Source organism: Molothrus aeneus, chromosome 7, assembly GCF_037042795.1.
Source record: "Molothrus aeneus isolate 106 chromosome 7, BPBGC_Maene_1.0, whole genome shotgun sequence".
Classification (NCBI taxonomy): domain Eukaryota; kingdom Metazoa; phylum Chordata; class Aves; order Passeriformes; family Icteridae; genus Molothrus; species Molothrus aeneus.
The window spans coordinates 10699586-10722069 of record NC_089652.1 but is presented as its reverse complement, the minus strand read 5'-3'; the positions used below and the strand labels follow the sequence as shown (position 1 = coordinate 10722069).

At 41.8% G+C, this 22484-nt stretch overlaps 1 protein-coding gene across 4 annotated transcripts; it reads left to right on the top strand.

Annotated features, from left to right (window-relative positions):
• The first annotated feature begins 278 nt into the window (after positions 1–278).
• On the top strand, positions 279–16881 carry GTF3C3 (general transcription factor IIIC subunit 3). 4 transcript variants are annotated; one of them, XM_066553900.1, is made up of 19 exons: positions 279–416; positions 1358–1460; positions 2562–2788; positions 3174–3297; positions 3798–3989; positions 4286–4451; positions 4990–5137; positions 6162–6234; positions 7253–7339; positions 8379–8482; positions 9058–9229; positions 9678–9880; positions 10459–10560; positions 11458–11593; positions 12246–12483; positions 12834–13024; positions 13652–13776; positions 15061–15213; positions 16136–16881. In XM_066553900.1, the coding sequence occupies exons 1-19, from the start codon at positions 318–320 to the stop codon at positions 16256–16258; spliced, it is 2766 nt and encodes a 921-aa protein (XP_066409997.1). In that variant the 5' UTR covers positions 279–317; the 3' UTR covers positions 16259–16881. The 4 variants fall into 4 exon arrangements, with proteins under 4 accessions (XP_066409997.1, XP_066410000.1, XP_066409999.1 ...); XM_066553903.1 differs by lacking the exons at positions 15061–15213; positions 16136–16881 and adding an exon at positions 13449–13526 and having other exon boundaries at positions 13652–13726; XM_066553902.1 differs by lacking the exons at positions 13652–13776; positions 15061–15213; positions 16136–16881 and adding an exon at positions 13449–13545.
• The last annotated feature ends 5603 nt before the right edge of the window (positions 16882–22484 follow it).

Sequence of the window (22484 nt, the reverse complement as noted above, 5' to 3'; positions counted from 1 at the left end):
CCTGAGGGTACAGCCCCATCCTTGGTGGCCCTCTGGCTGCTTGGGCCTCACCCCGCCCCGCACGCCCATTTCCGACCCTGCCGTGCCCAGAACTGCCCCATCCCTCTGAGTACGGAGTTAAAGCCCCTCGGTGCCGAGCTGGCCGAGGCAGCAGAGGCCGCCGAGCCCCGGTCCCAGCGCTCGGTGCCCGCCTTCAGGCGCCTCAGCGCCGCGCCGCCGCACGGAACCCGCGCGGGCGGGCGCCATAGCGGCGGGCGCCATAGCGGGACGGACGCGGTGCCTCCCTCACAGGGCTCCCCCCGGGCCGGTGCGGAGCCATGTCGGGCTTCAGCCCGGAGCTGATCGAGTACCTGGAGGGGAAGATCTCCTTCGAGGAGTTCGAGCAGCGCCGCGAGGAGCGCAAGAGCCGCGAGAAGGTGAGTCTGCCCCGCCTGGCCGCGCCAAGGCCCAGGCCGCCCCCCTCCTGACAACACCTGGCAGGTGCTCTGTGTGTGGAGGGGCTCCCGCTCGCTGCTCCTGCGGCTCCGGAGTTGCGAGCGTCGGTGTCCAGGTCAGCAGAAGGCCGCGGTGGGGGGCTCGCAGGACGCGGCGTTGCCCTCCCGCCGCTCTGGGCGGAGGCACGGGCCCGGCAGCACCGCCCGGCCCGCGGGAAATCGGTGCTTTGTGTCGGGGCAAGGAGCTGGTTCGGGTATAAACCCATCCAGATTATGCTGCTCCAGCTCCCCCTCCAGCATCTGAGGGAGAGAGCCAGTGCGGCTCCTCGTTTGACTTCTTGGCAGCAGTAAATATAGGGAAACACATTGTGTCCGACGCTATGTAGGCGGTGTGATTAAAAGAAAAACACGCGTGATTTGTCGGAGTGTTGCAGTTCTTTTTAACTTTGCTATATTTGTGTCAACGTGCTACTGAATTTCTGCATTTCTTGGTGTTCAGAGAGCACATTCAGCAGAGCTCAGCTGTCATGGAAGGATCAGTGTTACCCCGGGGCAGCATTCTTACCGGATTCATGAGTGCTGTTGTGATACTGACTGGCTCCTGGAAGGATTTGTCCCACAGAACTTTTTTTTTCTACCACCATGTCATCCCACCTCACTGTAATACCCAATAATCAATGGACTGGTCTCTTCAGTCAAATGTAGTGTGAACAGTCACCATCTGAGTCTCCCCACTGATAAAAATATAAATGTCCTGAAAGCAAGGAATGCTGGGTTTTATTCACTTAAAACCAGAGTGCTTATTCCACCTGTTTCACCGGCAGTGCAAAGGCTGGAAAGCCAAATGGTAGCTGTAAATATGTGGGGAAATAAAAAATGAGTGATTCTATAGAGGTAATAATTTGGTTTTTTGGTGTGTGTAGGATGGCGAAAATGCGTCTGCTGAGGAAAATGAGGAAGATGTAGAGGCTCCATCTTCATCCAGAAAAGCATCTGGGAAATCCCAAAGTCAGGATGAAACTGATGGTTGGTGTTTCTAACATAATCATTCCTATTTTAAAAGGCGGTAGAAGCATTTGCTCTTCAATAACTGACTTCATAAAAACCTGGCTCTGTTTTTCCCCTTCTGGTCTCTGAAGGGACTGAAATAAAAGGGAAAATAAATAATTATGGTTTTTTTTCAGATGGGGGCAGGGGAAGATAAGTCTTATGTTTAGATGCTTTATATCCAAGTCAGAATAAAAATAACCAAACATATCCAAGTCCAAAAAAAAAAAAAAACCAAAAAAAACCCCAAAACCATAAACCCAGGTATGGTCCCCAGGTTCCTCTCCTGTATAGGCAATGCATGATAGATTTGTTTTTCAGTCACAACTTGATACTGTGGTTATTTTTGAATCAAATATTCATGTGTCTAATCCCCCAGCTCAAGACTTTGAACCCTTCTTATTTTGAGTTTTGTATATAGAGCTGTGGTCAGTTATAACCCTGCGTTCACTTCATAATGAGAAGCTGTAAATAAAAAATGGGAAATTTCTAAAAAATCTGTGCCTTAAGCATATTTACTCAGAGTACTTAGCATAGTTTTCTTACTTATTTTAAAGAATTCTGTTCTTTTTCCAGAGAAATGCAAATAATCTGGATTTTTTATTTACACATGTTAAAAGGTACTTGTTGTCATGGATGGAATGGTTACAAGATCTTGTTTTCAATTGCTTTGAAAAATTGGTTGCTGGATTGTTGTGTAGTGGAATTCTCTTCTCACTTACAGCCTCTTCATCTGAAAAGCTGATTGCAGCCAGCCAGCCCAGTGCTTGAAAATTGCTTGATATTCTTCTGGACTGAGAAAAATGTTGATTAAGCTGTGGCTTCATTCTGTGTGTTCCTCCCTGCTTTCAATTCAGATATCCAAAAGATGTTACAGGCTGGGCCATGCCAAGCATTGGTGATGAATAATCCGGAGCTGTAAAATCAAAGAGACTGTCAATAGTTTTTGTGCATTTCTGCAGGCAGCACTCTTACAGAATAGCTGCTTCAAGTGGGCTCTTGTTTTCTCTGCACTTGTCCAGGGAAGCAGCATGTTCTCTTCATTATATCAAAAACCTATTTTACTTCTTTCTCAACCAGGAGAAACAGCAGATGGGGTCAGTAAATCTGTCCATCGGGTCTTTGCATCCATGCTTGGGGAAAATGAAGAGGAGGAGGATGAAGAGGAGGAGGAGGAGGAAGAAGAAGAAGAAGAAGAAGAAGGAGGAGGAGGAGAGGAGGAAGAAGAAACTACAGAGCAGCCTACAGCTGGAGATGTTTTTGTTTTGGAGATGGTTCTTAATCGAGAGACCAAGAAAATGATGAAAGCAAGTATTTAAACTTTCATATAATTTCCATGTGTCCCCTGACCATGGTGCATGAATTCCACTTCATGTGACTTTTAGCTGCTTACTGGGAAATTTGCCTGAAAATTGTTTCATGTAGGATAATCCTGCTTATGCTGGTGTTTGTTATGCTATCTGTGTTTATTATAAAAGCACTGTAGTTTACTGTTTGAAAGCTTTCAGAAATCATGAAACCAGTTTTTCCAGTATCAGAAAACTATGAACATTAGCAAGTCCTTTGGTCAGTCATTTATTATTGCTAATACTTAAATAACTTGGGGTTAGGTGGTGTTAAGCACGACAGGGTGCCTCCTGAATTTGGGCACAACTCATCCTTGGGCAGAAACAGCATCCCTTTTCCATTTAGGAGAAAAGACCTCGCAGCAAACTTCCCCGTGCCTTGAGGGGTCTGATGGGAGAGGCCAACATCAGATTTGCTCGAGGAGAGCGTGAGGAGGCCATTCTGATGTGCATGGAGATCATTCGACAAGGTATGGGAGAATGGGCAACCTTTGGGCTTTAAGGATGGAATCAAGTTTCCATGTGCAGGAGCAGGATTCAGTGTGGCTTCCCTGAAGATGAAAATAAATAGTACAAGCAAAGTCATGGTATAAGGAGTAGAATGAAGAATATGTGGTACACTTCCTTTATTTTTTTGCTTATAAAAAGAAACTAGCACCTCAATTCTGCAGAGCCCACGCCTTGGCTTAGCTTTACACACTTTGCTTGTACTGTCTTTGTAGACACAAGATATGAGCATCAGCAAGCCTTGCAGTATAGAATAATACTATAAATGGTTGTTGTTAGATTCAGTCAGCCAGTTTAATAATTTACAGACAGGAATCAGAAACTTGTCTGCAAGTTTTTCCTGAATTTGAACAGCACATATTTTATATAATTCTGATACCTGTTCTTTAAGAAAGGCAAGTTATTTGTGTCCAGTGTGGATTTTAAACAATAAATCTTAGTCATTCTTTTTGCCTTTTCACAGCTCCTCTTGCTCACGAGCCATTTTCCACTCTTGCCATGATCTATGAAGACCAGGGTGATATGGAGAAATCATTACAGTTTGGACTGATTGCAGCTCACTTAAATCCTAGCAATACTGAGGAGTGGGTTAGACTGGCAGAAATGTCACTGGAGCAGGACAATATTAAGCAGGCTGTTTTCTGCTACACAAAAGGTAGTGTAGCAAACATTTTAATAATTTAAAATTAATGCTGTGTGCTAATGGCAATAATTTTGTTTTCTTCTCCTTTCTAGTTTAGTTTGCTTCACGGTGCTAAGATTCTGATACCTTTGTCTGGACTTTGATAAAAGATGAATGAATGATAATGACAAAAGATGAATGATAAATGAATCTGTAATATATATAGGATGTCCTTGCAAAAACCGTGTGCATGTCCATTAACACAAATCAAGGAAATGAATGTGAAACCCAGTGTTGCATTTCCTAAACTCCTGCTGCTCTCCCTGTAGCTCTGAAGTACGACCCGAGCAACGTGCGCTACCTGTGGGAGAGGTCCAGCCTGTACGAGCAGCTGGGGGAGCAGAAGATGGCCATGGACGGCTACCGGCGCATCCTGAACCTCCTGGCTCCCTCCGACGGGGAGCGCTTCATGCAGCTGGCCCGAGACATGGCCAAGTGAGCTGGGCTTGCCAACAATGGTGTTTGCTTTGCCACGGGAGGGAGCCTCGTGGTTCAAGTGTGTAGCTCTCACCCAGTCGTGTTTTACCTGTGAACTGCTTCCTTGTGGAAAGCTGGTACTGCCTGTTTCCAAACGGTTTAAGGTCTTTTGATCTTCATGTTTGGGAAATGTATCAAAAAATACAAGGATGGGTATTACAACAGTGTTATTAGTGGAGGTTTCTTAAAGCAGGTTAATGTGGGACATGACTGATGTCCAACTTCATTTGGGGAGACTGTGATGAAAACTCCAGTAATGTCCTTACAAATATGGGAGAAAAAAATTGTTAATTATTTGAAATACGTAAAAGTTTTCAACAGTTGTAAGGAAAGGAAAACACCCTCTTTATCACTGTCTTTTATAACATCCACTTGCTAATGAAAATCTTCGCTAATCAGCAAAAATCAGAGAAATATGAAAATCCTTTTGCTTCAGTTCAAAGTATACATTGTCAGTTATGTGAAATACCTGATATCTCATGCCTGTGTTTTATAGGAGTTACTACGAAGCCAATGACGTGACCTCTGCGATTGAGATAGTGGAAGAGGCCTTTAGCAAGCACCAGAGCCTTGTGTCCATGGAGGATGTGAACATTGCAGCTGAGCTCTACATCTCCTCCAAGCAGTACGACAAAGCTCTGGCGGTACGGACAGCTCAGTGCATTTGGGTGGCATTTTCAGCACCTCTTTGCCTGCCAGAGTGGATGGTTTATGTTCATAATTTATGTTCATGCAGTGCTATGATGGGGTCCTGCTTCTGTAAAAATAGAGCTCATCAGAAACAGACTGCTTGCTATTAGTTCTGTAGTAATTAGCATTTAAATTAATGGGTGGATTGAATTAATTGAGGGCTGATAGATTTGTACGTTGTTCGAGGTTTAAAATTCTGGGATCCTTCCTCTCCTTCTCTATAGTGACCATAATCTTAGCAGCCGGAGAAGACCTTCAGGCTGGTTTTGTGAGTAATACCACAAAGGTCATTCTCTGAGTGGAAGGTTAAAATCATGACACTAAAAGCTCTGATTGTTCAAATGCAGATTGTTGTGACTTACCTGGTAGACTTGTGTTGCAACTAATAATTTATGCATTAAGCACTAAGCATACATTCCAGAAAGACAATACATTTTAACTCTAAGGCATCAGGAATTAGAGAATGTTGCTTATCTGGTCCAAATTTGTTAACTCTCACTTTTGAGGCATATTTCCACCTGGATTTGGTCTGGCTTTGAGAGGGAAGATGTTGGTATTTGGCCATTGTCGTACTTTCCAAGATTGATTGAAAAGACACTGTAAATTGGGACTTCTTGTGAGCATTCTTATTTGTTGATATTAAATTACTTAGGGGTTTTTTTTCCTTCCTTTAGATTTTTTTCAGCTCTCTGTCAGAGCACAGTATCATGCGCCTGCAAACAATTCCTCTGACCCTTTTTTGTATTCTTCTCTCCTTAAATGTCAGTCAGTCAATTTTATGTACACAGCATTTAGCTACTGGATTTATTAATACAGTACAACTGAAGTCACAGAGCCATTTCCCTGTTTCTTTTTGAAGGTTCTACTTGGGTAGATGAATGCAGCTTTACCTCTGATAACTTCTGTGATGTCTAAAACTGTCTCATAGGCTGGTTGCTTTAAATCCTTGAAATTATCCAAGTTACTTTTCTGTTTTAGGTTATTACAGATTTTACAGGAATTGTACTTGAAAAAAAAGCACCAGAAAGAAGTGCAACTGAGGAGAAAAAAGGTAAGTAGCTGTCAAGTGGTTACTGTGACCCTGCTGTTCATGTGATATGACATCTTTCCTTTACCTTTTCAACTCCTGGGTATATTTGCTGCACTGTTGACAGGCTTTTCTCTATTGAAATGTGTGGGTGCTCTTAGTGAGTTACATGGCATGACCTCAGCCTGCTGTAAGAAGTTACTCTGGTGTCCCCATAGCCCTGCTGACTCACTGAAGACAAGGACTGCTCTCCAGGCAGCTGGAGGGCTTTTAAAGTTCTAAACATTCCTCTGAGTGTTTACATCAGACCAGCTATTTCTACCAGCTAAATAACTTCTAAAAAAAAAGATAAAAAGATAAGCTTAGTGGCAACTGTGCTCAAGAATATCAAACTTTGACCTAAGAGTAATGTTCTTTACACATCCTGCATCTGTTATTAACCAGCTAACTGAAATCTAGGCATACTAGCTCAAAATTTGATTAAGTAGGTTGTCTTTGAGAAACCTGCTTTATCGAAGTCATTTTATCTGAAAATGTTTATTTAGGCTGTAGAATGGATACAGCACACCAACTCCATAAGGAGACAGTCTGTTTTGTGATTAAAGTGCTTGTCTCAGCAATCTGATCCAAGCACAATAGAGGTATAGGATATTTCTGTTGGCTTTTTGCTCTGATTGGCCAGGTAAAAATACAGTTGATTTATGAACAACTGTCCTGATGGAGACTTTCAGCAGATAATTTATAAGAAACAAAACTATAATGAGTCTAGGAATTAGAACACAATGTTTCCAAGTTACCTCCTGTGTGCCATTGGTTGAGAGAAGGCTTCTAAAATAGAGCTGGGTTCTCTGTTGCTTTGTAACTTTTGTAATTTTTACAACTGCTTCCTGCTCTGCTGTCCTTAGAAACCAAAACAATACAACACAAAAAAGCCCCAAACCAAAACAAGAGAAACCCAGTCCACTTTTCAGAGTAAGCTGCCAATCAATTATGGATTCAAAGGCAAGTAACTACTGGTTAATCTGATAATCTTTTTAAAAAGATACAGGTGCAGCAGTAGAAACTCAGGAAAGCCAGGAGGCAGTGACTGACAACCAGAGTCATCCAGTTGCTGAATCCAGTGCTTCAGGTAAGTAATTTTTTAATTTTAGTTTTTTAAATTTCAGACAAGTCTATGAACTGATCATATGGTTAGGAACCAACTTGCAATCATTTAACATCTGGAGATTTCTAACAGCACAGAAACAGGACTTCATCCAGAAAAGGATTCTTCTGTATGTTTTTTCTTTCCCTTTCTCAGAACTTCCCTCTAATCCAGACTGACAGTTGTCATTTTTTTAAAATATATCAGTAGGGGAATAGTCACCCTTGTGTTGGGTATTGCAGTGTTCAAAGAATGATGAATTAGTCTGCATGTTGTGATTTGCAGTATAGGGATGTGGATGTAGGAGGTAAAAGGGAAACCTTAGGTTGGAAATCCCAGTTTTCTCAGGTTTTAGCACTGAATGTCTGGTGCAAGCACTGAAGTGAAGGAGAACTTAACCAGGAGTTAAGGAGGTGTCATGACTGTATGTGAAGGACTTATGATAATGGAATTTTATTGTGTGACCTCTCATTTGCTGGCATTGTCATGGGTAGCTGCTGTGCCTCATGTTTGCATTCTGATCAGGTTGCATTCAGCCTACCTGTTGTGTGAAGTTCTGTATTATCTCTGTATAACAATGTGTTCAGGCAGTGCCTGCTACACAGGACTTCACTTAGCAAGAACAAGAGCCATCTTGATACAAGGCATTTCCTTCAAAAAATAAAGGAGAAGAGGGTACAGGTGCATAAATTGTTAAAGGAAAGCTTTATTGAGCAATAAAGTAGGCAAGGATCCTTAAGTAGGCAAAGGACCTAAGCACATGCTGTGGAATCCTGCTGTTGGACTTGATGCAGACTGACAGCACTTGGTACCTCACATGGAATTATTTGTCTCAGAGGTGGTAGGAAGTCATTGCTCCAACTCTTGGAAAAGATAAAGGAGGAAAAGAAGGGCAGACAAACACTTGCTAGAGCTGATAAGAATATTTTCTCAGTTCCTGAGCATGGCCTGGAGGGGATGTAGTGCTTGAGAAGTGCTTCTTAAAGCCTCTGAGTTCAGAAGGAAATTCTTTCTCTTGTCCCAGCTGTGGAGAAGGTCAGCTGCTGCATACCTGAGGGTGTTCCCATAGACATCACAGTCAAGCTGATGGTGTGCTTGATTCACCTGAACATCCTGGAGCCACTCAGTGTAAGTGGAAACCAACTCACAAGGCAGGGGTAATGTTCTAAGAAATCACAAAAACAAGTAATTGTTCCTGTGTTCATAGACTGAGGTGGTTGAGGGAGCTGTGGAGATTCTTTTTGTGAGGAGAGAAACCTCACAGGCCTGTAATAGCAGAAATAATATCTTTGCCCTTAGAAATTATGCCAGTGTAAGTTACATTACTAAAGCACAGTAAGTCACAGCCTGTGTGCTGTGACAGGCCCAGGACCATATTGAAAGCTGTGAACACTAAGGAAGATGTTTTCACTTTGTTTTAAAACCATACTAAATCTGAAGACTGTTCTTTGATACTCCTCACTGATGGACACTTTAACCCACTGGATGTGTGAAATGTCTAGAATAGAAAAATGGGGCTTCTTCAGGAATGCTGACTTTCAGATCTTTTATTTTTCACTTCTGAAGTAACATTTAATTAAAGGAAGTATAGTTCAGAATGCAAATGAATAAAAAACATAGGATAAAAATGCAAGCTTCCAATAAGCATGCCTTTAAGAAATTGATTATTTGTATTTTAAGTGCTTGTGTCATTTTTCTTAAAGCCTCTTTTGACTACTCTGGTGGAACAAAATCCAGAAGAAATGGGTGACTTGTACTTAGATGTTGCAGAGGCTTTTCTGGACGTTGGAGAATACAACTCAGCCCTGCCTCTCCTGAGTTCCCTTGTCTGCTCAGAACGGTACAACCTGGCTGTTGTGTGGCTTCGGCACGCAGGTGAGAGGGGGCAGGACTGCTGAACACGGGGGACTGAGAGATGGTAATACAGTGCTGAGCATTTCCAGGGACCTTTATCCAAGATCACAGGAATTTTAGATTGACTGAGAATTTTAGGTTGAATGAGAATTGGTATTTGCAGAATGAAGCTTCTCATGACAACTCCGTCAAGCATTTTTTTTGTTCTTCATGTGCACTGAAAGTTACATCAGCTAAAAGTACTTTATGTTCATGTAAGTGAAGCAGCATCTATTCTGCATTTCATCCTGTGTCAGCTGCTGATGTTTGAAGTGAAACTGTGGATACATCATGCATATATCTGAATATTATCATTTAAAAATACATGTTTGGGATGATTTTACTAAGAAAGTATGTTAATTTATTTGCAAACTTTGAAATCTTCTTTTTCTGCCACTTAAGTGTCTTGTGTTGCTTATGGTATTTCTAGAGTGCTTGAAGGCTTTGGGACACATGGAGCGTGCTGCAGAGAGCTATGCCAAAGTTGTTGATCTTGCCCCATTGCATCTCGATGCAAGAATCTCACTTTCAACACTTCAGCAGCAGCTGGGCCGGCCTGAGAAAGCTCTGGAGGCTCTGGAGCCAATGTATGACCCAGATACTCTGGCTCAGGATGCTAATGCTGCACAGCAGGTGGGTAAAGTGTTCTGTGCTTCCATTTAGGATGTATTAATCTGCCAAACTGTGCTAGTAGTCCAAGATGTATGCACAGGATCAGGGATTCAGACTTAACCTCCCCATGGGGAGCGTGCAGAGCACAGTGACTAATCCATTCCAGCATCAGGGACATGTCCTCCTGACTTTCTCCCTGACCATTCTCTCAGCATTTCCCCAGTCCCACCTGATAACTTCTGTGCAATGCACAAACTTTTGGCCACTGAGAGCCAGTCATGACTCTACATCAAGTTGATCAGCAGTTGCTATGTGTGAGCTACACAGTTTGGCCTCTGTTGATTGAAAGCAGAGGTTCTGAATCCCCTCTCTAGAAGCACCCTCACCATAGATAAGAGTCATGCCAGATGTCTCTGAATGGGAGAATTTGGAACATTAACTCCTGAGAGCAGTTTAGGGAGAGCTCACCTGCTGCTGCAGATTCTTACAGCTTTCTGGAAGCTTTTACAATCCTATTAGTACTGTATTGAGTCAAAATGATTTGATTTATAAACTTTCTCTGTGCAAGAGTTTGAATAAGAGTGTTCACTGTTGTCCAGGAATTAAAGCTACTCCTGCATCGCTCCACGCTGTTGTATTCCCAAGGCAAAATGTATGGTTACATTGACACCTTGCTCACAATGCTGGCCATGCTGCTGAAGGTAAGCCAGTCTGTCCTGCTGCACTGTAAGAAATTGGGCAGCTGTGATTTGGGTCAAGACAAACTACAAATGAACTCAGGAGGAAAGCTAGTGGGCTTTCTTATGTGAGTGGTTTCATAATTTTGTTAGGTAGTAATCTTGCAGGTAGCCTGCAGTGCTGGTGTTCCTGCCTGTAGTGTTCACAATAGAGGACTGTTTGTGTGTATAATTATTGATACAGTGACTTCAACTCCCTGTTCTCAGTGTGCTTACACTGTATTCTAAAGCTGCTTCTTGCCTTTTTAACACTGAGCACACAGCTTTTTTGAGGTGTTGATACTGGCTTCTATTTCAACAATTTTCTTTTTGATCTCTTTCTTTATTATTTTCTTGTGATAAAAGGACAAAATAAGAATTTGTTTAGCCAGTAAATACAGTGGCAGCGTTTTTGTTTTAATTAATTTTTGTTTATTTATAAATAGGGAGTGAGTTAAAGGAATATTTAGACCTCCATTTCATCCATCTGCTCAGCACCTTGACTATTGTATTATACTGGTTGAAGAGCTGACTATGCACAAGCTTCTGAAAATGATAAAGAAAGGCATTGTTCTTCTTATGCTTCTCTGCAAAGAGTCTTGATTTCAGTAAACCCAGGGATGTTCCAATCCCAGGAGAAGTCTTTTTAAGTAGCTTGAAGAATTTGTACATGGCTTTTGCTTAGCCCACTTTGCACTGGAGCACAAGGCAATGCAGAGATGATATTCCTGTTGGGAATGTTTTCTCTGATGACCTTGCTCTATGGTGGTGTCACTGACTGTTTTGGGATGCAAGGTGAGCCAGATGGATTGGCCATAAAGCTGCCTTCGTCATAGGATGTTACATTGTAATCTGAAATGCTGCCCTTAAATTTGTTTCTAGGTAGCAATGAGCAGAGCTCAAGTGTGTTTGATATCTAGTTCCAAATCTGGAGAGAGACACCTCTATCTTATTAAGGTGTCAAGGGATAAAATTTCTGACAATGATGACCAAGAGACAGCAAATTGCGATGCGAAAGGTAACAAATCACGGATTGTTCATTAAAAACAAAGCAACAAGGTGAACGCCATAGTTCTGAAAAATTATAAAAATGCTCCTATTTTGCATGCTAAATCCATGCAGTTCATGTTAACATTGCTTTATTTCTCGGGCAAAGAAGGCAGCAAAACTAAAGATAGTATATCTTAAGGGAACAGTCTCCATTCAGAGAAAAATAGTAAGATTACAGAATAATTCAGATTGAGAAGGGCCTCTAGAGATCTTATGGGCCAACATTCACCTCGGGGGAAATATCATACATGCAAATCTAGAATGTAGTAGAAATACATTGTAAAAGTGGTGTGATTTGTTTTTTTAGCTGGCCCAGGCTTGGTTGAGCCAGGTCACATGCTCTTAAGCACTGCTTGATAATTAGGGAGAGGAACTCATTGCATTCATGTAGTATGTTTACAGCTTGAACTGGGTGTATTGCTTGTTCTTTGTTCCCACTTTGAGAGTGTTTTTTGCTGGTGTTTTTTGAACTGCCCTTAAACTGAGAAAAAGTAAATACTTCCTATTAGCTGTTAGTGCAATGTCTTTGAAAATATCAGTTTGATATATGCATCTATTTTGTAAAAAAATTATATTTCTTGTTCTAATTTTTCTCAACTTTCTGGCTCCAATATTTTTAGCAATTTTTGCTGTCCTCACAAGCGTTCTGACAAAAGATGACTGGTGGAACCTCCTCCTGAAGGCAATATATGCCTTGTGTGACCTCTCCCGGTACAAGGAGGCAGAGCTCCTTGTGGATTCCTCTCTGGAATATTACTCATTCTACGAGGACAGACAAAAGCGCAAGGAGCTGGAGTACTTTGGGCTCTCTGCCGCAATTCTGGACAAGAACTTCAGAAAAGCTTACAACTATATCAGGTGGGCTGCTGGGAAGGCAGAGCAGTCTGTGCTGTAGTTGCCTCCACTGAGGCTGTAGTCACTCTGCTGAAGTAGGCAGGCTGATACTTTCCAGCCTTGGCTAAATGAGAGAAGGCTACTGTAACTGAAGGAGCTTTCCAATAGCCTCAGATTGGAAAATGCACAATGCAGTGGGTTGTTTGATTTGGCCAGAACCATTGGTTCTGTTTTTCACTCTCATCTTTGCCTCAGTCACTGATCTTCTCTTTGAGTTTCTGTTGTTATCTTCCCTGAACTGCTGAGATTTTATTGAAGAGACAGTGTATACTATATAGCATTTACTAATTTCTTGCACACATCTCATTCTGTAGAATCATGGTCATGGAAAATGTCAATAAGCCCCAGCTGTGGAACATCTTCAATCAGGTCACTATGCAGTCTCAGGATGTCCGTCACCATCGCTTTTGTCTCCGCCTGATGCTGAAAAATCCTGACAATCACGTGCTGTGTGTCCTCAACGGGCACAATGCCTTTGTGTCTGGCAGTTTCAAGCATGCTCTTGGTAATATCTTTCATGTTCTAATATCAACAAATAGAACAAGTGAAAGTTGATAAAAAGGGAAAGATTTTTTTTCATCAGAAAATTATAGGTTCACAATGCTAGTCTGGTGCTTTAATTATTCTGTACACAAATCAGAGCACTGCTGAAGGGTTTTGCTAATAAAAATTAAGCTGGCACGTTTCAAGTTTAGCACACATTGCAAATATAACTAACTTGCAAAGATAATTGGAGGCTAATGATGATAATAACGACAGAACCAGCCCAATTTAAACAGCAAATACAGCTGGTTGCATGCTTTAAGCAGGCCTTCAAAGTAAACCTGCTGCTTTCAGTCAAGTCCTCCAAATGTCACGTTTAAATCCCAGCAAGGACCATGTTTGCCTTCTGTGTCTCATCATTTTCTGCTTCCTTTTTTACATCACAGTCTGCCTTCTTCCTTCAGAATCCAGTGGGTGCTGAAAATACACAATTTTCTTCCCTGTTTTTTCCTGTGTATTTTAATGTAGGTATATTAAACTGTTTCTTTTCTTAGTTCACGCTTCGAATTCAAATATTTTCTTTCTTGCTCGTAACTTCTTAAGGAATGTTTTTCACAACCAACATCTTTATTAATTTATTTGCTTTTAGGTCAGTACGTGCAAGCCTTCCGTGCAAACCCAGACGAGCCTCTGTACAGTCTTTGTATTGGCCTGACTTTCATCCACATGGCCTCTCAGAAATATGTGCTGAAAAGGCATGCTCTTCTTGTACAGGTGAGGCAGCATGATTCTTGTTACCCACAGTGTTTGCTGGCTTTGTATCTTGCAGATGGTTATGGCCACAACACACTCTGTTTAAATAGTTTTTCATAATTAAGATGACATTTCTAAAGAGGCAAGTGGTAAAGCATGAGCACGGATGAATGTGCTTTTGAACTGTAGTTACACCATCTGAATCTCCTCTCCTTAGGGTAAAGGTAGCTTGTTACCTTGATGTTAACAGCTGCCAGCTGTTTGTGAAAATATTATATAATATATATCATAATTTATATATATGATATTATATAATATATAGAATATCTTGGTGGTTGTAATCTGAGTTTTCTTTCAAATTTTTTTTGGCTTGCATTGCTGTAGAGTGGAATCTATGCCACGTGCCCATTGTAGATATGTCTCATAAACTGCATTCTTGAGGCAAATTGTACAGGCTTGGAAAGTGTTTTTTTTCCCCCCCATCTTTCTTTTCCCCTTTTAGGTGCCTCTGCACACTCTCTTTGTAAAGATCTTGTGAGCTCCAGTTTAGCTGCCTTCAAATTTTCAGCTTCATTATTCGCATTTTTCTTTTCATCTGCAAGATCCAGTTACAAACCACGGACTGAGTAGTCCCAAACAGAATCTTGAAAGTAATTTCCTCTACTTTACACCAAGTGTTTTCATTAACTTGAAATGCCTTTTAATTCCTGTAGCTGCTGAGCTCAGTCAGCACAATATGGTGAGGATCCTGAGCTCTTGTGACTTCTGAAATTGCTGGAAGACTGTAGCTTGCACTGATCTTGACAAAAGCTACAGGTCCCCAACTACTGTAACACAAAACCAGTTATGACAGTGTCCAACTTCAAGACATTTTGAACTTGCAAACTTTGACCTAATTTTAATACTTTTATCCACTTTTTTCTGTAACCAGCCTGCCTTTTTTACAAGAACTGCCCTGTTCTCTTTTTATACATTCTTGAACAATGTCCTATTTATATTACCCCCTGGCAATACAGTTCCCTTTTCTCTCTCTTCTCATTTCCTGCTTACTATACTCAGTGATTTTACATCATTTCTTGCTGCTATGGTAGTTAATTAGTAATTCAACCAGAGTGACCTACTGGCAACCTAAATTATGATCATTAGCTGCTTGTGTCTGAACTAATTCCTCATATTGAAGGAAGTACCTTCTCTGATTACCAACAAGGTCCTCTGTTTACATCAGAATCATCACACTCCAAGATGGTAACCAAATAAAACGCACAGGAGGGGAGGAAAAGGTTGTGTGCTCAATTTCTCTTACAGGGATTCTCCTTCCTTCACCGCTACTTGGACCTGCGTGGGCCATGCCAGGAGTCCTTCTACAACCTAGGCCGTGGCCTGCACCAGCTGGGACTGCTGCACCTGGCAATCCACTATTACCAAAGAGCACTTGAGCTTCCTCCCCTCACCTTAGAGGTACTGTAACTTTGGAAGTTATGGACAGAGAATAAAATTTTCACAGGAAAATGTGAAGAATTCCTTAGAAATAGTTAAAATAGGTACATAAAATCTCTGTAGTTGTGCCTCCTTCAATTTTTATTTTAATTCCTTGTCATTGGAAGCCCAAATCTGATTGTCATCTGATAATGTATTTAAGCATGTGTTAAGTTCAAAGATGTATGAATTTTGGAGGATTTACAGGCTGAAGCAACAGCAAAAAGGATTGCTAAATGACTTTTCCTGTTTAAATAGCTGACCTTTCTATATATTACATGCAATGAATTATAACTGGAAGTTCTGTATACTCACCTGTGCTATAAAACAGCATGCTGGAGCAAGATTGACCAGTACTGGGAATGCCTAATTGCATCTGAGCCATAGTTTAATTCTAATTGATCTGTATTGGATCCTAATTGATCCAATTGATGTGTCATACATCTACAAGTATGGTCTGTGAAATGTGTAGGTAGAAATATTGCAAGGGTGTTTAGAAAACGGGCAGTGTTGGTAAAGTAAGAACTGAGGGTGTTAGTCAGCCTGGGAGTTCAGAGCAGCAGTCTGTGACCCTGTAAAAGATGCAGGCAATATTCATGTTCTGGTTGAAGAAACAAATACTTAGCATACAAAGACAAGGTAGTACTTTGCTGGTTTATGAGCTGGCTATTTAACTTAGAGCCAATGTTTTGAGTGTGAAATTTTATCACTTTGGTGATTAACAACATGCATTGGAAATTCCTTAAAAAGGGAGAGCACAAGGAATACCTGTTTTGTTTCCATACAGCTGAAAGCCTTCATTGGCTATGAATATGTCATTTGATTCCATTGTAATGGCTACTCATGTTTCTTTTTTATAGTATTTTTGTGTACTGATAGCTTTTTCTAATCATTGTTTTTACAGGGAATAGAAACAGATCAAACAGACTTGAGAAGAGATACTGCCTTTAACTTGTCACTCATTTACCAGAGCAGTGGGAATACCAGAATGGCTCAGAAGATGCTGTATACCTATGCAGTTGTGTGAAGAGGTTTGTGCAGGTGGAATTGATACCCTTTGGATTGACCTTTGCATTATGCAGTGCTGGGGAAGCTGGTTTTAATTACAACTTTTTCTGCAGAGGGTCAGGGACGTGGCTGGTGCTGTGCTGTGGCTCTGTGGACTTCTGCTTCTGCCCTCAGCACTGTATCACGTGTGGGTGGGAGCTGGCCATCCTGAGCACACCCCTGGCGTGCTCACGAGGGGCTGCTGTTAGCTCTTCTCCTTGGTGCACTGCTCTCTAAATAGATGCAGTCTTGTATGTAGAGTCACACAGTGAAAACCAAGGCTCAGTGTGATTTGCTGAGGGCTTTTGGTGGGGGAAAATGTACAGGTTGCAGTATTTCAGCTAATTACCATTGAGGTTGCTGAAGAAGCCATACTCACTGGTGGTGAGGGTATTTTAATGTGCAGGATTAAATTACAATAATGTGGAACCATCCTAGAGGATGAAGAATTCAGTATTTCAAGATCTGTAAAATATTCATAGTTTTCTAGGAGTTCATATTCCTAGCAGTTTTTGTATTTGAAGGGGATTGATCTTTGTTTTACTGAAATCAGTGTAACTTTTGTTCTTTCTGCGAACTTGTTAATAAAAATTCTGAGGTTAATGATGTTTACCTTTTCTCAGCTAACATATATCCTACTGAATAGGACAAACCTAAAGCCATATGGCACACACCTAATTTTAAGCAGCACAATTTAATGAGGCTCACAGGTGTTTAGCTTTGCTGGTGTGCTGAGCCACCCCTTTGTCCTCAGAACAGCCATTTGCCTCAAGGGAGAGAGGCTCTTGCATTAGTCTGCAGTCCTACCATATAAATTACAGTTTAGGGCCAAATTTCTGGAGGAACAGAAGGAGACAATTCCAGAGTGTCCTTGGGCTACCCCCTGGGCTCCAGAGGCATGCAAGACTTTTCTCCCTACTATGCTAAAGAAGTATCACAAATAACATGTACAGGTCCCACAGAAACAGTAGTGCCATGAGTCAGAGGAGGTGGTGAGCAGCTCTGCTGAAGCCGGTCAGAGTGCAACACCACCTGTCCTGAAGCCAGGTTGTACTGACACCCCATAGAAGAGTAGGCCATGATGAAGATGAGCTGGTCTTTGGTCTTGAAAGCTGGTCTTTTGGTCCATGCTGTAATCATCTTCAGCATATCATGATGGGAGTCTCCTGCTCTAACTACTCTTTCTCCAGTCTGTTGTTCCACAGTAGGATAGGTTGAACAAATTCCACTAATTCTTATGAAGGTAAGGTGATGTGTGGTGTAACATCACACACCTAATGAATTCCTTCTATGCTCCTGAAATAGCCCAAAGCTTATGTTCTCTCATGACCCAGATATCATCTCCCATTATAAGCAGCCAGTCCTGCCAGTTCCTCCCTGCCCCAGTCACGTCAGCATCCAGCCACAGGCACATGACTCTGTCTTCAGAAATTCACCTGAACCCTCTGCAATCCAGTCTTTGTTCTGATAGCACCTGCCAGGCCTTAGTCTAAAGCTGGTGAAAGAGGGATAAAAGCAAATGTGTAGCCTATCAACAGCATATGGTTTACAATGATTAAATAAAGAATAATTGTTTTGTTATAAATAGTAATTTTACTATCAGCCTCATAATGCAAAGAACCTGAGTCAAAAGGACAGCGTGAGAGGTCAGAGTTAATTCAAATCAGCTGTTAGGGTTTAAACAAGGATTCAAGGTTCCCTACAGATGGATGCCCTGTGAGCACCCTTTATCTACAGCTGGCTTCAGCAATTCACACCTATTCAATTCACACACACTTTACTTGCTCTGTCAGATTCTCCCACACCTGGGTGCTAGCAGGGAGTCTCCTGGCTGCAGGTGATGCTCTCCCAGGGCTGGGAATCACCAGTCAGATGAGCTCATTTCCTGCACAGCTCACGTGAGCCTCTCCAGGGGTGAGCTGGAGGCCTGGTCCTTGCCCTGGCTGTCCAGGCAGGTATGAAGGGGAGACTCCTCACTTTTCTTCCTGGGAGAAGATGCACTATCTATGAAACTGATTACTCTTTGGGAAATCTTTGTCATAACTGAAGAAGAGATGAAGTTTTAGCAGTTTAATACTGACATCTCTAAAAAGTTAATTACATGGCTGTACAAGAACTAATTATGGAGAAGGCTGAGGAACCTACCCAGAGAAGGTAAGCACGGCTTTTGGAAAGGTGTCTGTAGAGGGCATGGACAAGGGAAGTTAAACCACTGACATGGAGCTGAATGCAGAGGAAAATAGATTAGCTGTTAGCTTTCAGATCAGTGTTTGCTTAATGAACATCAACCAAGCATGAAGTGTGTACAAAGCACCTTTTTTAAGTACAGAACTGTCACTTGAAGTTCTCCTGTACCTTTAATATTCCTTGCTGCCCCAGTATGTCTTTTGGCAAAAGGGGAGGAAACAAACAAAACTTGAAGAGATCTACTCTCCACCCCTGAGTGTAAGGAACTATGAAAGAAAGGCTAGAAAACTGAAATTATGTCTCATAACAGCCTGCAAAATACCATTCAGGTAATTTTTCTTTGCGTCCTTCTTTGAAATAAACTTGTTTGCTTTTTCTACCTCTTTTTTGGAGCTGCTCTCTTCTTAGCTTGAGGTTTTCAGGACTTTGCAGGCTGTCAAACTTAGATGAGAACCACTGGTGAGTTGCTGCTTCTAGGCCAGTTGTGATCTAGGCAAGGTGGTGTAATTAGAACTGCAGGGAGAGCAGAGGTGGTGTGCTGTGTCCCATGTGTGAGGGGCAGGAACAGCACACCCTTAACTTCTTTCTCCTGTAAACAGGAGTAGGAGCTCTGTGATGCTCTCTTGTGCTGTGAAATAGAGTTGCCCCTCTCTTAGAGGGGTGGTGAAATCAACATGGGTCTCCAACACAGCATAAAATACAGAGGCATAGGAAAGGGGGAAAACAGATGCTGAGTGCCACAAACTCCTGAGAAAATGAGGGCAGATTAATTTTACCTGACAAGTGCTATAGAAATACTCTTTTGCTATTGGAATCTCTTTCTAATCATAGAAGAATACTTGGACTGATAAAGCAGTATGTAAGACCTGAGGCTGGGACACTTTAATAATTTTTTTTTAATTTTACTTTGTGCTGGTTCATACTCTATAAACATCTAATCCCTTAGGTTTTCACTCCAAACTACTACAGTAATCCATGCAAGCTATAATAATTTGGATATTGTGATACAACACTGTAAGGACAAATGATTCTGGGGGCAGGGGGTGTGGTGGGTGGTTTTGCATGATGTCACATACAGTGACATAACAGCAGCACAGGGGGGCAATTTACTTAGCCACAACACTTCTGTTTGGTTGGGTAAGAGAGATATTTTGATCCTGGTAAAAAAAATAGGCTGGGGTTACTAAAAGCTCTTTATATAAACCCCACTAAATTGAACTGACTTACAGAATTTTTTTTTCTTTTAAAATATGATAAATACTACTTAGTTTCACTTACTTGAAAAGGCCACATGTGCACCTCACTCTTCACCAGAGGATTATAGCTGAGATTGAAAGGGTTACTTGGTGCATATGCTCAATTAATATCTTGTCATCTGGCTTTTGCACTTCAGTCTTAAAGAAAAGAGATGTGACAAAATAGCTCAGCTTGCTTTTAATGCAGAAACAAAAAAGCATTGTTTGAAGTGGAACACACAAGGGAAGTGACAATGTCTCTTTACCAAGAGCAACTGTTTTTTTTTCTCTGAGTCTCATAGCAGGAGAAGCAGGAATCACTTATCATTTATCCTTCCATAGAAATAATTCCAAGATTCATTCCAGCAATTAATTTAGTTTTAATCTAAGTCCAATGTCTTGGTCACATCCTACTGTCACTGCCATCAGGACTGTTGCATAAATGCAGCTTTCTTGCTCTCTTATAATCACTACTCATTCTGTGCTGTTTGAAGAAAGGTGGAAATCTTTTCACCACTGTCCCAAATTCTATTCCATAATAACCATGAATTAAATCTTTACGTTCTGCTTGTTTTTCATTACCACCACAGTGTGCCTCCCTCCTTATTAATCAGTAGGTTTTTTAATAAGAGTTTCACGTTTCCAATCTTTCAACCAATTTTTACCCATCTGTTTTGTTTTAACGCCCCCTGGTGGCTCTTAGCCATCTTGCTGTTTCCACACATTAAGCAAATTAATTATCCCAAATCCTAGAGATGCATCTTGACTCCCAGAGGTAGTATGAGCAGCACTGAAGAGGACTTTGATACAGAACTCTCTTACTATGCATTTGTCACTACACAAATAAGTAGAGAAAAGAAATAAGCACTTCCTTCCAGATGATGTGCGAAAGAGCTCAGGTTAAACAATCTTATCTTAGATGAATAAAAGCCGTGTTTTCCCTTTGAGGGGCAAAATAGGATGCTGGGAGGTACCTGTACTTTGTCACAGGTCAGTTTATTCTTGCTGACAGACAGTTCTGCCAGCACCAGTTGTACCTGCTGCTGGGCACACTGGGGGAAAAGAAGTCACCACCTTGTAGGTAAACAAAGCAAAAAACAACAAAAAAAAAAAAGTTCATGGTATATAAATTGCTTTAGGTATAAATTTTCAGTTATATGAAACAGTAAAACAGATTTTAAAAATCAAAATGTCTTCAAACCAGCTTATTTTTAGGAGTAGCTGCTCAAATTAGTACAATTGTCTGGATGGCTGCAAGAAGGCCACTGTCCTAGAAGCACAGCCAACAGAAAATGGAAAGATGAAAGAAACCTTTGACAACAGGGAACGGTGAAGCAAAAAATAAGTAGAAGAATAGGAAGGCATGGACAGAATTAAAATAACTTAGACAGTAAAGAATACAAAGAAGTGTGACATTTTTTAATGTTCTGAATGTTCTATTGATTCATATTCTTTTAAGGGAGATGACAAAGGAGTTCTGTGTCAAGCAGAAAAAATATATCAATATATTACAGAGTAACTACTGTAGAAATGAAACTTTGAATATCAAATGACACACATTCAAAAGATGTTTCAACTAATTTGTTTCAGCAGTGTGATCTTATGACCCAATCAGCAGTTAAGTGTTTCTTAGGATCTCCAGTGTATGAAAGTGGCTATCACATCCAGCACTGTAAAACTAAACGGTAAAAACATTGGTAGCACAGTATTACTTTTTACTCAACTTTTCTGGAACCAGTCAAGTATCCTGATCTAGGTGAGTGAGACTAGTGAGAAATGGGAAGAAGTAAAAAATGGGAATGAAGTGCCAAGTGCAAATGAAGAGGGAAGTGATAAACACCCTCTTTTACTACCTGCATTCTTTGGATTCAGTTCCTTTTCTGTCTGTAGCCAGAACACTCTCTAACTGACATGTGTGGTTCATCAGTGTTTCACAGTTCTCCCACCGTGTGTTTTCTCCCATGCCTGCTACCCTGGCCTGCACAGGGCTGATGGCTGGCTGAGTAGCAGGTGTTTCTGGGATCTCGGAGAGGAACTCTCCTGTAATTTGCTCCAGGTGACCCTGCCTTGACTGGGGAAGGGGTAGAGGGGTGATTGGACTAGGTGATCTCCAGAAGTCCCTTCCAGCTGTGACTCGCTGAAATGCTTGAAGCTGAAAATAAGGAAAGACTGACCTACTCTGTGTGCACTCTTGAGGGACCTGCAGCAGAGACAGCTGAGGCACAGCTCATGGTGGCCACTACAGAGCATTGCTCCTGCTGGCTTCCCCCTCACATAATCACAGCATGTGAGTTCTCACTTGGAGGGGCCGACAGGGATCATCGAGTCCAACTCATAGCCCTGCACAGGACACCCTGTGCCCCGGAGCGCAGAGTTCTTGAGCTCTGCCAGGCTTGGGTCTTTGACAGCTTCCCTGGGGAGCCGGTTCCAGTGCCCAGCCACACTCTGGGTGAAGAACCTTTCTCTAACATCCCTCCCTGACACAGCTTCAGGCCATCCCCCTGGGTCCTGTCACTGTCCCCACAGAGCAGAGATCAGTGCCTGCCCCTCCTCTTCCCCTCACGAGGAAGTTTTAACAGCAATGGGGTTTCCCCTCAGCCTCCTCCGGGCTAAACAGAGCAAGTGACCTCAGCTGCTCCTTGTACAGCTTCCCCTCAGGGCTCTTCACCATCCTCATGCCGCACCTTTGGATGCTCTCTAACAGTTTTTTATATTGTGGCGCTCAACACTGGACAAGGAGTCAAAGTGAGGCCACACCAGCACGGAGCAGAGCGCGACAATCCC